Source organism: Siniperca chuatsi, linkage group LG13 (genome assembly GCF_020085105.1).
Source record: "Siniperca chuatsi isolate FFG_IHB_CAS linkage group LG13, ASM2008510v1, whole genome shotgun sequence".
In the NCBI taxonomy this organism is placed as follows: Eukaryota; Metazoa; Chordata; class Actinopteri; order Centrarchiformes; family Sinipercidae; genus Siniperca; species Siniperca chuatsi.
Window position 1 is genome coordinate 23,273,849 of NC_058054.1, and position 13,540 is coordinate 23,287,388.

Sequence of the window (13,540 nt, forward strand, 5' to 3'; positions counted from 1 at the left end):
CTCAGCTACAACAGTAAAATGCTGCTTACAAGGAAAAGAGATCATATTTCTCCAATATTAGCTTCTCTGCACTGGCTCCCTGTAAAATCCAGAATAGAATTTTAAATCCTTCTCCTCACCTACAAAGCTCTTAATGGTCAGGCACCATTGTATCTTAAAGAGCTCATAATACCTTATTACCCCACTAGAACACTGCGCTTCAAGAATGAACGGTTACTTGTGGTTCCTAGAGTCTCCAAAAGTAGATTGGGAGCCAGAGCCTTCAGTTATCAAGCTCCTCTCCTGTGGAATCAGGTCCCAGTTTGGGTTTGGGAGGCAGACACCATCTCCACATTTAAGAGTAGGCTGAAGACTTTCCTCTTTGATAAAGCTTATAGTTAGGGCTGGCTTGGGTGAGCCCTGAACCATCCCTTAGTTATGCTGCTATAGGCCTAGACTGCTGGGAGACTTCCCACGATGCACCACTCTCCTTCTCTCCCTCTCCATCTGTATGCATTTTTATCCCATTACTGCATGTTACTAACTCAATATCTTCTCTCTCCCGTAGTTTTGTGCTTTCTCGTTTCTCTCCTCTCTCCTTCTGTCTCTTTCAGCAGGTATTTCTGCCTCCAGAGCTGCAGAGACTGGATCTGTGGTTGTGGGCCACCTGCTGCCGCGGTGTTCCTGCTCGACAGCCGCTACTACAGTTGTTGTTATTGGCTCTGTTACTAATACTGACATTTTTTTTCCTATAGCCGTCATTCCTATTATAATTACTTTATTAATATTAACATTACAATTACATTTCTACTATTTTAAAAATTCTATGTGGTATTTGCATTGTGCCTCCCCCTGGTTGGTCTCCACCAACTCCTCTTTAGCTGCTAAATGCTCCACTATGTTCACCAGCTAGTCGCTGACTTTGTCTGTCTGCGGGGCTGGCAGCAAACACAACTTGTTTTGGCTGAAAACAGCTGCATGCTGCTGCTGAAAACAAGGTTGACAATCTAATAACATCATAATACATCATTCGCAGGAGCCATTTTTCCATTGAACAAGTAGTTTTGATACTTTAAGTACATTTTGCTCATAGGAAGTAGGCTGTTTAGCCTTGAGCTTTATTTGTAATGGAGTATTTTCACATGTATGCTACTTTTACTTAAAGGAAAGGAATACTTCTTCCACCATCTCTGCTTAACCTCTAGCAGAAAAAAGCATAATTCAACTGATCATTAGCAGAACAACTCAAATCTTCTTTAACCAAAAAAGAATGATTGTTTAGGCATTGGTGCTAAGAACACACTGCAAGCTTTCCCAACACTTTATATTTATTTTTATTTTATTTTACCTTCATTTAACCAAATAGGTCAATTCTCATTTACAATGACGACCTGGCCAAGAGGCAGCGACAGGAGGCAAGTCGATACAAGACATTAAAACATAGATACAGCTAGTGCAAGAAAACAATATTAGACAAAACTAAAACCACGTACTTTAATCATACCTTTTATTTTTTTCAAATATGTTTTATTTAAGGGGATAATCTCAAAGTGCTGCAAGTTAAAAGCAAAAAACAAATACATAATCCAAATGTAAAAAGAGTCATTGGAAATTTAAAAACAAATGATGGAATGCAGCAAAAAGACAAGAACGTGTAGATGCAAAGGCATGGGAAATCTTAAGGTGCTCGAAACAGAAGAGAAGGCCGTTTTGCACAGCATTATACTCATTTCTTGCAACAAAATGAGGCCAAGTGCTTGAAACTTCCGTGGGTACAACTTCCTTGAAACCTTCAGGTTTTAAAAGCTGAGGGTTTTCTGTTCCATTAGTCATTATGCTGGTCCCTCACTCCTACTTTAGTTTCACTGTCATTTCATTTCATTTGTTTCATGGTTATCATCAGTATGTAGCCATACTGGAGATATTTCTATTACCCTAAGAAACATATACCAGGAAAGATAGTTGTTACATAATTGAATGTCAGAAAACAGAGCAGGTGGCATTTTCACAGATAAGAAAGATAAGAGTTTGCAAGAGCACACGGTCCATCAAAAGTTTTGTAAATCATCAAACACATCAAAAACATAGGCATGAGTTGTATTTAATCATGTTGGTCAAATGTGTCTTTATTGTATACTGTATATACCATAAAATGTACTTCAGGGGAGGAACCACAGTTGAACGCAGTGACTGGACTGAAGTGGATCATTTTGAGATATTCTAGATAACAAATATATTTCATAAATTGCACCAAAGAATAAAAGGAAAACACCCATGCTTAGAGAATTCCCTGACCAGAATCACTGACACATTGCTTCTTTTGAGAACTTTGTGGCTATTTTTGAGAACTGTAATGAATAATAATAAATACTTATGGAAATAATTTTGTTGTAGTTTAGAGTTGCATAAAATTATTATTTTTTTCACTTGGGGGCAGCATAACAAGCTGTGAACGCAACATTGACCTATTATCACCTTATAGTGAACAAGTTAGCAAACAGTTGCCTATTTACACGTTAAGCAGAAAGAAAGCGAAGGTATCATTCATCTGGAGTCCAGTCATGTGATCGGACTTTTCCACCTTTCATTGTGAAACTATCAAAGCCGTGTCATCACTGCTTTATATTTCTGCACTGAGTAATAGCAGTTGCTGCGTACTTTTTCTTATTAATACTACTTCTACTTCTGTGAAAGTCCAATATTCACTTTCTCTTTATCTCTGGTTTGGTCTCTAAAACCTCCATCCAAATTACTTTTTCGTTAAAGGTTAGGGGACCTTCGTTGTCATGGTTACAATAATTAACATGTGGTTAAGATTAGGGAATTATCTTGGTCATGCTTAAAAAAGACGGTTGGAAACGGGAAACGAGCAGGGGGCCCCCATGTTTGAGTCGGGTGTCTAGTCTTCCCCCGCAGACCCACCATAATTACTGCAGCCACTAGAGGGCTTTGTCACCTGGACGCAAACACATGTCATTTGGGGGCACTTGCTGAGACTTGTTATTTTTTGGACTAACATACTGCAACCAGTTCTCATTCCCAGGTCGTCCAATACCAACGCTTTATCACGCCCCTTGGCGTCTCATACAGACGCACAAGCTACCGTTTAGAGTGTGTATGAGACTCCAATGTTAAACCATCCGCGGCATTATTAGACGCTCAGAGCATCAGTCCCATTGGAGAGCCGGAAGTATTTTCCTCACTGTTAATCCCCATGTTAAGGTTTTCTTTCAGTGATATCCTCAACATTTCTCCAAACTAAAACACGAAAGTGTCCTTGATAATGCAACAATATGGTACAGTTACAGGTATGCAGCCCGTTCTCATTCCCAGGAACAAATACAGACGTTGGATTTGCATGCAGTTCAGTCTTGCAGACTTCAGACAATATAGTTGGAGCAATTTTAATGCGGGTAGATGTTTCGCTCTTTGGTGAAATCTGAGCTCCTCTGTAAACTTCACAATCCCCTCAGTTCTCAGTGCCAACAGGTGCCGTTCCAGCATCACAGCATCACTGACAGCGCCCAGACAACAGACAACATCTTCTGAGCTGAATCAATACAAGTTTGCTAGACTATAAGACCAGCACGTCACCTCTCTTCTCCTAATCGCCGACCATTTCATGACAAAATGACCATGTGAGTGGTGTTCCGGCTGTCCCTCACCTGCCTTGTTTATTTAGATTTCAGTTTGTGATGTCCTACTTCTGCCTGAATGCCTGTCAACAACACTACAACATGGGCAGAGAGTTGTTACATGCCACTGAGGTGTGTATTTGTAGTGTGAGAAAATGATAATATGAAGGGCAAGTTTTTCCACAAATGACAAATATAACACAAGTCCAGCATGCATTCAAGTCACGTTTGATCATTGATACCGGACTACGTGGTCATCGCCGTGCACAAAGGATCTGGTTCTTCAACTGCTACTGTGAAAAAACACAAAATTATGCGAGGTGTTATATCATTCTATAATCTATACAGGATAACTTCCATAATATTCATTTTAAATTGGATTTTCAACATGGAGGGCAGTGGGGATGCATTTTATGGGGTTACTTTTAGTTTTTGGTATTGTTAGGAAAAGCTAATGCAACTAAAATCATTTTCAGGCATTTTTTTTTTTGGTAACAAGAGGTTTTCCGTGCCCTTTCGTTGACCTAAAGGGATTAACAGTTGAGTGTTTAGGGAGCGGCTTGTCTGAGGGAAAGCCCTCTTAACATGTATGTTTCCTGCAGGGATTTGTATATGTGATCCATATGTTTGACTTTGGACTGTGTAACTGTTTTTCTTAAGTCCACTGATGTTATAATTAGAGGCATACTGTCACTTCAAGTTATGATTGATTATTGCCTCGGTTTCTGCCCAGAGTGTGGAGTTTGACTTCTGACCTTCTGACAGTTGACAAAACCCAGAATCCCTTGGGTTAGGTAAACAAGGCTACAAGGGCACACATAGCTTTGCCTCCTTGATAACACACATGCAATCACACAGAATGTTAATCTATCATTCCTATGGAAGTGAACTTGTAACAGGGTCATGTTACAAAGGGGTTCAACTGACTTTCAGTGAAACTAATCAATGAGTTAGTGAATAAAATGCTCATCGCATAGGTTTGTGTTACATTGACAGTGCAGACAACTCAGACATAAATGTTCTTCGTCTTCTTTTAATACCATGTATCGGTGTTTATCACTCAGTCCATCAGTAGGGATAGTGCATATTTTGCAATGGAAGCTTCTTCCCCCTTCCACTTTCATTGTGATCGGACTTGTGATCGGACTTTTCCACTACATTCATTTATGCACTGAGTAATAGCAGTTGCTGGTTACTTCTTCTTATTATTGCTACTTCTACTTTTTCAAACAGTCTGAAAGCTGTGAAAATCCACGTTCAGGAAGACTTTCATTGTTCCTCTATATTACCAATATTTAAACTCAAGACAGACACATAAAACTGTGTTTGCTAATTACTATTCTCTACAAGTTGCTTAGAAGATAAGTCTAATCCTTGTCTGCAGATTTGTGTACAGAATAACAAACAAGGATTGAGGGCTCCAGTTTGAAATTCAATTTGGCATTTTCCCAAAGGTTGTCAAATTTTCCAGCAGCAGATGGAGAGAGTGGATGAGAAGGTGAACGTGTGCCAGCCAGTTTTATTTTTCAAAACCAGATATCCCAATTAAAAGTATTCTGTCCACCCATCATATTTGGAAAACCCACCCACACTGTGAAAGCAATAAACAGTCACAAAATAATTAATTTGTTTTCATTTGTTTCATTGTTTGAAAAATGTATTTCAATGCCACATATTGGTGTATTATGTTACAATGATTCAGGCCCAAACTATGATAAATACAGGTTTCTGTTAACTATTTGTTAGTGTGAGAATAAAATACACCAGAGTATTTTCACATATAATTTGTGGATTTAACAATCAAATAAGGAGTGCACAGTGTCTAATGTCCTCCTGCTATGAAGTCAGTTATGATGAAAAGTGTTTTTTAATGGCGTTTTATACTTTTGGACTCAAAGGAAACCACACCTGATGCTGCTATAAGTCTATCACTGTCAATTTAATTACTGTATGTTTCAGAGTATTCCAAAAGGCAATCTTCTACTTAGTAAGATTCTGTACGTACTTTTATTTTTATCGCCTCTTTTGCAATTTCATTTCCTTTAATCTTTTACTCTCCTGCTCTACAAAACACACTTTTAGTACTGATCTCTCACTCGCCAACCCTAAATCAAACCCAGCGCTCACGAGTAGCCAGTGTGATGTTATACTGTCTCCGTGTGGCTAACAGCAGCACCTGCATTGTTGCCACACAAGCTCCTGGCATAAACTATTCCAAAGCATGTCTTTAGATACAGTAAATATACTGCACACAAAATGAAGTTTGTCTTCTTTTAGCCATGCTTCAGACAGCTCAGGATTCATCTGTGATTTAATTGGCAACAGGTAATAATGAAAGAAATTCAACATACAGAAAAGACAGTTTGTCATATTCTGTGGCTGTTTTAGGTCATAGCGACTTCTATAAGACTGAAATTGACAGTGCAGTAATCTATCAGTACACTCCTTTGATTTATCGCTTGCTATATTTGAGAAATGCTGGTTGATTTACCTATACTTCTTATTCTGATGTTTATGGATCAAACTGCAGTGACTACAGGTACAACGTCTGATAATAATGGTAAAAATCCCCATCTGTCTGTCACAAGCAGACCACATTTTATTCAAGTTTGTTGTCAGAGATTTTCTGAATCAATGTGTAACTTTGGAAGGAACGTCACATAAATGCGCTGTTCTCCTCGGTGACGTCACCCTTATAGAAACTTCCAAACACAGACTTCCAAAAGCCTTCAGTGATTTCACCTTTGGAGAAAATACCACAGCTTGGTTTTATTACAACAAGAGAGAGAACACTGAGAGACGCTGTGGCAACAAACTCAACAAAGGGACTTAAATAGCCTGAACATGTGAGACAGGCATTACAAAGTGAAACAGTTGTACATAATAAGCCTAATTAACAGCTACTGAAGACTATAAACTAAACTAATGAGGACATCTAGTGGGGAAACTAAGACATAACAAGGAAAGCGGCACATTACATCTCCAGGCAGGAAGCTCTACGGTCTCGTTTTCTTCATAGGCAGACATGATGGGACTTCATTATATAAAATATATATAAATTATATATAAAACTCAAATGTCAGCAGCATATATCACTGGATGTTTCAGCATCGAAGACATGGCAAGCGTCCAAGGTATCAGAACAATTAGAAATCTGCCCAGTATGCCTATTTTAGATAAACATTTTACTATTACTTATTATTGGATTAATTTACCTTAGAGGAATTACTGTATAGGCCTAATAACCCCACATCCGATTTAAAAAAAAATGTTTTATTGCAAGAGATAATGTAGATTCTAGCATTCTGACAATAGTTGGGTATTTCACTGTGAACAAGAAATTATCGAAAAAAGTTACCACCCGGTGTCGTGTGTTTCTGTATTTTCTAACAGTTGTAATCTGATTACTTTCTCCCTCTCGCCAGACTGGAGTGCTGGAAGTGCGTGCTGCTGCAGGATGTTACCTGATTTCTTCAAGTGATTGCAGAGGTGTGATCTAGATATGATTGGTTGTATACAGTATATGCAAGGATGCCAACTACCAACCAGCCGTCACTTTTCAACCCAGTTCCCACAGTGATTTAGTTTGTAAAGTAGTTTTTCTATGCAGTCTTGTTTGTTATGCAATTGAGCGCTTCAGGCTGTGCTTGTGTAGTTTTGGTATTAGAAAGCTTGAGGCTAAAAATTGTGTGTAAATAGTTCTAAAAAAGAAACCTAGCACATTTCCCCGTGTTGTTTTGGTTAGGGTCCCAGGTTGGAGGCCTTCGTTTTGGATTCTTTAGGGTTTTCACTGCATCTTAGTAATCTCTCGTTTCTTGTTTTGGTGCTGCTTGCTCTGAATCCTTCATAAATACCACAGCTTTGAATGACAGTTTCAATCTAAGCAGGTCATTACTGGGAGCAGAGAGAATGGGGAGTCTCTATGCTGCATGTTTGGCGAGAACATAATGCATTTTGATCATTTATAAATAAAATAACGTCCTGCTCCCTTTGGAACCTTCAGCCTATTGCTGTTCCCACTGCTGGATGTATAACATATAATGCAATGAAACACTATATACACCAGAAAAGTGCATCACTAACATGCAGCGGTCTCATCCATTTAAACTGGTAAACACACCCTATTAGATTAGGCAGATGGTATTATACGAATGAACACTAGAGGGCAGTCTTTCTTCAGCAGTAAGCCCAACGCTTGAGAGGCACCTGACCACGCATGTTGTCATAACATCACTTGTAATGATGCATATTGTCTTTATGGCATTGGATGTTGTAGATCATGTAGGCTAATGTCAGATGACCGTAGACCCTTGAATTACATCTGCAACTTGTACAGATGTTGATGTAAATGCACTAAAGCAAAGATATTCAGTTTCTCTCGTACTGTGGACTGTAGATCATTGTATCCTATAAAATGCTGAAACTGTGGGACACACAGAAGATTTGGGATTTCAATTTGGAAAGGGGACGCAAAAAACTAGTTTGATTAGATTTAGCTGGATGTATGGCCGACCACTGATGTCTAAGCAGACATTTACACTTGGGTATTAAAGTTGCACGCCTTTGTGTTCAACTATAGTGTTTTTGCTTCCTTTGGCCATGCAGCACTGAGAATGAATGAAAAAAAAAAGAAATCAAAATAATGAAATGTCATCAGTGCCAGCAGACCTGCATAAACTCAAAGCAGATCCAGAGTTGAACGAATTGTGTGAGTGAGGAAAAAGGCAATGACAGATATATTTGTAAAAGTACTTTTATTTTCTGAGCCCTTACGCACATAAAAACAATTGCATTCTCGAAAAAATTATGAGTGGCAATTCTGTTTCAAGTACAGCAGTTCAACCATTGCTTGCAGTGGGTTTCTTCATTCTTAAAAAAAACACATCTTCCATAACAAAATAATTTGTACAAGTTGTATCCCTAGAAAACACTGAGCTGTAAATAACATTTGAATTGAGTGATGTGGGGGTGGACTGACTTGATGTTTGGGATCCTGAAAATGGAGCTGAAAAGCAGTTTTAGTACCTGAATTTGTTAGCGTTGCTCAAACAAACCTTCACAGAACAAATAAAAAGTCTGAAATGTAGGCCTAACCTACAATGCTTAGCAAGTCTATAACATCTATTGAGTAGATTAACAACAACCTTGAGAAAATATAATGAAAAATTGTCAATGAAAACCCTGACCTGATTTGAGTAGTATCAAAGATATAAGATGTAAACATTACAAAAATACAATTTACATATGAACAACATTCTGGGTCCTGCCCACAGTGAGTTTTCTCCTTTGGGAAGCAAATATGCAGTCTTGTTAAGGCACTCACTAACAAACAATAACTTATTTCAAAGGCAGAGTGAGGAAATGTCTTAAATACAAACTACTATAAGTTATTCATATATCCACAGATATGTACAAAACCCACCAGCATTCATTCTCTTTTTCTGATGGAGAGGCACTTGACTTTTGAAAAACGTTTGTACAGGTACATTTGTGGTACCTCAGGGGATCGAATACCATGAAGTATGACTGAGTTGCTTTAAACTCTCTACCAAGGCACCCCACAATTACTAAGGTCCCTGCAGGAACTTTTTGTTTCATTGGTTTGGGCCCAATAGTGAGGGCCCAGCTTCTTCTGGGATGCTCCGGCCTTCTGGGATGCTGATCCCGTGATGGATCTGGATACAACAAGTGTCCATAAGTTTAATGTGGCCTACATGTGCCTCTTCATGTGGAGAGCCAGGTGATCTGAACGGGAAAACGCACGCTCACACATGTGACACTGAAAAGGTCGGTGTCCAGTGTGCTTTCTGAAGTGACGGGTCAGCTCATCTGACCTGGCGAACTTCCAGCCGCAGCCTTCCCAGTTACAGTGGTACGGCTTTTCACCTGCAGACACAAGCAAAGGACTTTGTTTAGATGACAGGCTTTATACAGCGCACGGACAACAAGAAAGTATGAAATCGAACTAATGACAGTTGAAATGGATGGATTTTGGCTTCAGAAATGTGCTCACCTGTGTGTGTTCTCATGTGGGCTTTGAGGTGGGAGCTCTTGGTATAAGTTTTCCCACAACCAGGGAACTCGCAGCTGTGCGTCGCGGCGCGTTTTCTGGCCCACGACCTGCGGCTTCGCTTCTGTTTGATGCTCCCCACCTCATCGTGCGCGTAAAGCTCCAGCAACGATGGCGACGAGGGAGGGGTGAGCATCAGCCCCTGCATAGAAGCCGGATGATGCTGCTGGTGAACGCGGACAGGCTCTCTGTGCATGCTGTACTGTCCTTGAAACTGTGACAAACTCTGGTGTGCGTACTGCTGCTGGTACGGCGCGGTCATGTACTGGTTTTGGAGCTGGTGTTGATTAGGATGATGAGAGTTCATTTGCGCCAAATGGCAGTCTGCGCGTCCCTGAGGTGCAGAGGGCTGCATGGGGTGCGCACCGAATCCTGGCAACGCACCTGGAACTGTAGCCTGGTGGTGCGTAAAAGCTGCCGGGTGCACGGAGCTCATCTGGTGTCTGTCATACATCTGTCCCATGAAGTCCCCACCACCAGCAGCCATCATACAAGACTGACCTACAGGCTCGGTTTTAATTTTGTATCCAAGCGGTGGAGGAGATGTGGCCACTTGGTGATGAGCGGGACTCGCGGAAATGGTGACGGGATTCAACGCTCGCAGTTCGGTATACTCCCGCCCGTCTCTCGCCTTGCCTGCGCTGTCCGGTGAACTCTCCCCCGGGTAGCTCATCTCTGGCGTGAGAAGCTCCGCCATGAGACTGCAGACTGGGCCCGAGCCGACGAAGCTCACGGTGCCGTGGTAGCTCTGTGCGGCCAGGTGAGGAGGAGGAGGAGGAGGAGGAGGGTGGTCGCTGCAGTCTGGCACAGAACTACCGCTGCAGCTCTGCGGTGACTCCGGAAGGGAATACGCGCACTGCTGCTGCGGGGAAATGCTCCCGTTGTCGTCGGAGCCGACGGTGTTTGACAAAATGAACTCGAGGTCCAAGAATTTCGCCAGCTCGTCGTCGTCTTTGGGAGGTAAAGCAGGAGACTGCACGATGCTGAACTCCACTTCGATGAGCGGGTTGTCTGCGCCACCTACAGCGCCTCTCCGCGCACACTCATCCATCTTGCACATCTGTACAGGAGAGCAGATGGGAACATTGAAGTTAGAAAAGAAAAAAAAACAAGCTTCTAATGTGAACCAACAATCAGAATTAAATCTACAAAAATAATACAAATTCCAAACTTAAAATCTTGTACTTACATTGTGGAACTGTTTTCCTTCCATCGCTTGGACACTTGGAAACGATGCTATGGCAGGCATCACAGCTTCAGCCATGCTGACCGGTTAGATGAAAACAAAGCAAGAATTTAAAGCTGTAAACAGAGACTTTCCTCTCTGTCCATAAAGGGCCTGTTTGGTAACGTTGACAGCTGAGGAGCGTTCCAGGATACAGAGTGAGAGTATCAACAGTGCTGACGCAGCCTCTTATAGCTTATACCGGGAGGTGTGGCTTCTACCCCCCCACCCCGCACACACACACACACACACACACACACACCCCCACGGCAGCTAGTAATGCAAACAAACATACAATTGCATTCAGGTGCGTCGGCATGCAGGTAAGCTACTGAAAGTATGACCAAAAAATATATCATCCAGAAATATCATCCATGATGTCATATGAATAAATGGTTAAATATGAAAATTACTTTGCATCCCAGAGCCGATGGAAAATAAGTACACGTTCCAAACACACACACTTACCTGAGGGTTATTTATAAAATCAAAATTTCCCCCTCTGTATTTTCGTGTGTCAATAAGTGTGTGAAGTGCAAAGGTATCAAATTCACCTCCACTGCTGCAATTCATCTTACTGCACTTGCTGCAATTCTTACTTCTCTCTCATGGGAAACCAAACATTTCCCTTGAGGCAGGTACAGGGGGCGACACTAAACCTGGCAAAAGTCACGGAGTGCAGGGAAGCCAAAAACCCAGTGCGTAAAATATCCTTCAAGTTGCCTGACCATGTTATGTATAAATATTTCTTGAAATATGATTTAAAAAAAAAAACATTTGATGCCCTGAACCCAACAAAGTGACTGGTGAGTGTCTCGTTTATTTCACAATTGAAACGTCTCCCACAGTTTCGCCCAAGCCTCTTCAAACACGCAGGCACACTCACACATCATTAATTTGTGCCGACTTGATCCCTGCATGTTTAACGCAAACACAAAAGTGTGAAGCGGTGGCTCCTCGAAACAACCTGTTAATCTGGGTGTTAACAAAGGACGACATGTTTCTTAATGATCTTCCCCCAACAGCCCTGCAGTCATGGCTATGGTAATGTACAGGTGGATGCCTGTCGGTAGTGGAGAACTGAAAGAGAACAGCCGACAGGACAAGAAGGAAGAAAACAGACTTAGAAATAAACCTTTGGTTTCAATTTGAGTCGTTTATTGGTTTAGCTTTTGTTATTTTAATAGTGTATGTAAATATCACCGTTTTAGAACAATATGATTATAACATGTCCCCAATCCTATATTTTTTAGAATCAGCCCTTCACCAATTTTATCTAAAAACCTCCAAATAAGGTGTCTATATATATTTTTTTAAATAATTTAGATTTTTCATATTTTATTCATACACTTAACTGTTAATTTATACTTTCTGTAAATTTTATTTTCCAGCATGAAGGTCTAAATAGAGTCTGACGGGAATAAATATCATGGGGAGAAGTCATTTTTATTTACTCATTTTCTGCCTTAAAAGTGGTCATATTAGAATGTATTCAATAAAAACATGCTGCAATCAGTTTTTAAAATACCTAACATGTGTAACTTTTAAACTGTAGAAACTTCCAAAACCCACCACTCCATCTAGCCATTAGAACGGACTAGAGGTTTGTATTTATAATTGCAATCAAGTGCAACAAATACTTTGTCTGTGACTACCTTTTTGGCAAACAAAAGGAATATTTATTTGTTCACAAGTAGCCTATGATATAAAACATGAACAATTTCCTTATTGGATGTAATAACATAATGCTTTATGATCATTTCTGTATTTTGTCACCTTCATCAAATGTTTAATAAAGACAGAAGGAAAGAAAAAAAGTTGGTTGGCTTAGCAATTCTTATTATTTAACAGAAAACAATGAAGAAGTAAAGCCAATGTCTGTTGGTAGTGGAGAACTGAAAGAGAACAGCTGACAGGACAAGAAGGAAAAAAATAGACTTAGAAATTAACTTAGAAACTTAGAAATAGTTTTTGTGAACAAAACACACTGGTTAAGGAAATAAAAAAATGCTTTTAAAGTGACATTTTGACACAATCTGATACATACACGTTTCTTTCTTCTTTCTTTGCTCCTACAGTTGTTGACATAAGCTTTATTATAAAAAAGTTCTGTAGTAATAATGTCACAATTTGGCAAAAGTCTTTTGTTCTACAGTATCTCAGTAGATTGGACAACTGGTTTGATTTTTAAATCATGAAAACTGCAAAAAAAGCCAAATAAACTAATACAAACATGCCTGTCTTTCCCTCTCTCTGGGCTCCTGCAGGTGTTGTGAAAGGCAGCGTCCTGCAGCTCTCTGCCTTTATACTCTGTTATTTTTAACCTGGTGGGCTTACGCAAAACAAATTCCGGTTCTGTCTATGAGCCAAGTGGAAATGGATTCAGTTTCCTGAGGAAAAACTAGACACTTGCTTCCTCTACTGTCACTCTGCAGTCACCTTTAAATGCTTAGCTGAGGATATAGGCATGGGCACATATGAAAACTATCATATTTCTGTAATATTTATTTAGGACATTTTGTGTTTGGTATACTCAGTAGTGGTTTTACCTTGAGGAATATACTTTGTCTGGTTTATAGTGAACTTATTATACTACTGAACCTTCTTGTGGAATAAATAACCTCTGTTGGG

The 13,540-nt window shown here is 40.1% G+C and overlaps 1 protein-coding gene across 1 annotated transcript; it reads right to left on the reverse strand.

The window, feature by feature from the left end:
• Nucleotides 1–8,351: 8,351 nt before the first annotated feature.
• On the reverse strand, nucleotides 8,352–11,485 carry klf17 (Kruppel-like factor 17). The gene is made up of 3 exons (XM_044219496.1): nucleotides 10,874–11,485; nucleotides 9,628–10,744; nucleotides 8,352–9,500 (listed from the first exon to the last, which is right to left on the reverse strand). Exons 1-3 carry the CDS (start codon nucleotides 10,946–10,948, stop codon nucleotides 9,325–9,327), a joined length of 1,368 nt encoding a protein of 455 aa, XP_044075431.1. The 5' UTR covers nucleotides 10,949–11,485; the 3' UTR covers nucleotides 8,352–9,324.
• Between the last annotated feature and the right edge of the window lie 2,055 nt (nucleotides 11,486–13,540).

What these genes read in the sequence shown, in the direction of transcription:
- klf17 (XM_044219496.1), bottom strand. Translation starts at nt 10,948, where the DNA reads ATGGCTGAAGCTGTGATGCCTGCCATAGCATCGTTTCCAAGTGTCCAA. An exon ending in AAGGAAAACAGTTCCACAAT is followed by an intron (nt 10,745 to 10,873) that starts GTAAGTACAAGA and finishes TCTCCTGTACAG; the next exon opens with ATGTGCAAGATGGATGAGTG. An exon ending in CCACATGAGAACACACACAG is followed by an intron (nt 9,501 to 9,627) that starts GTGAGCACATTT and finishes TTGTGTCTGCAG; the next exon opens with GTGAAAAGCCGTACCACTGT.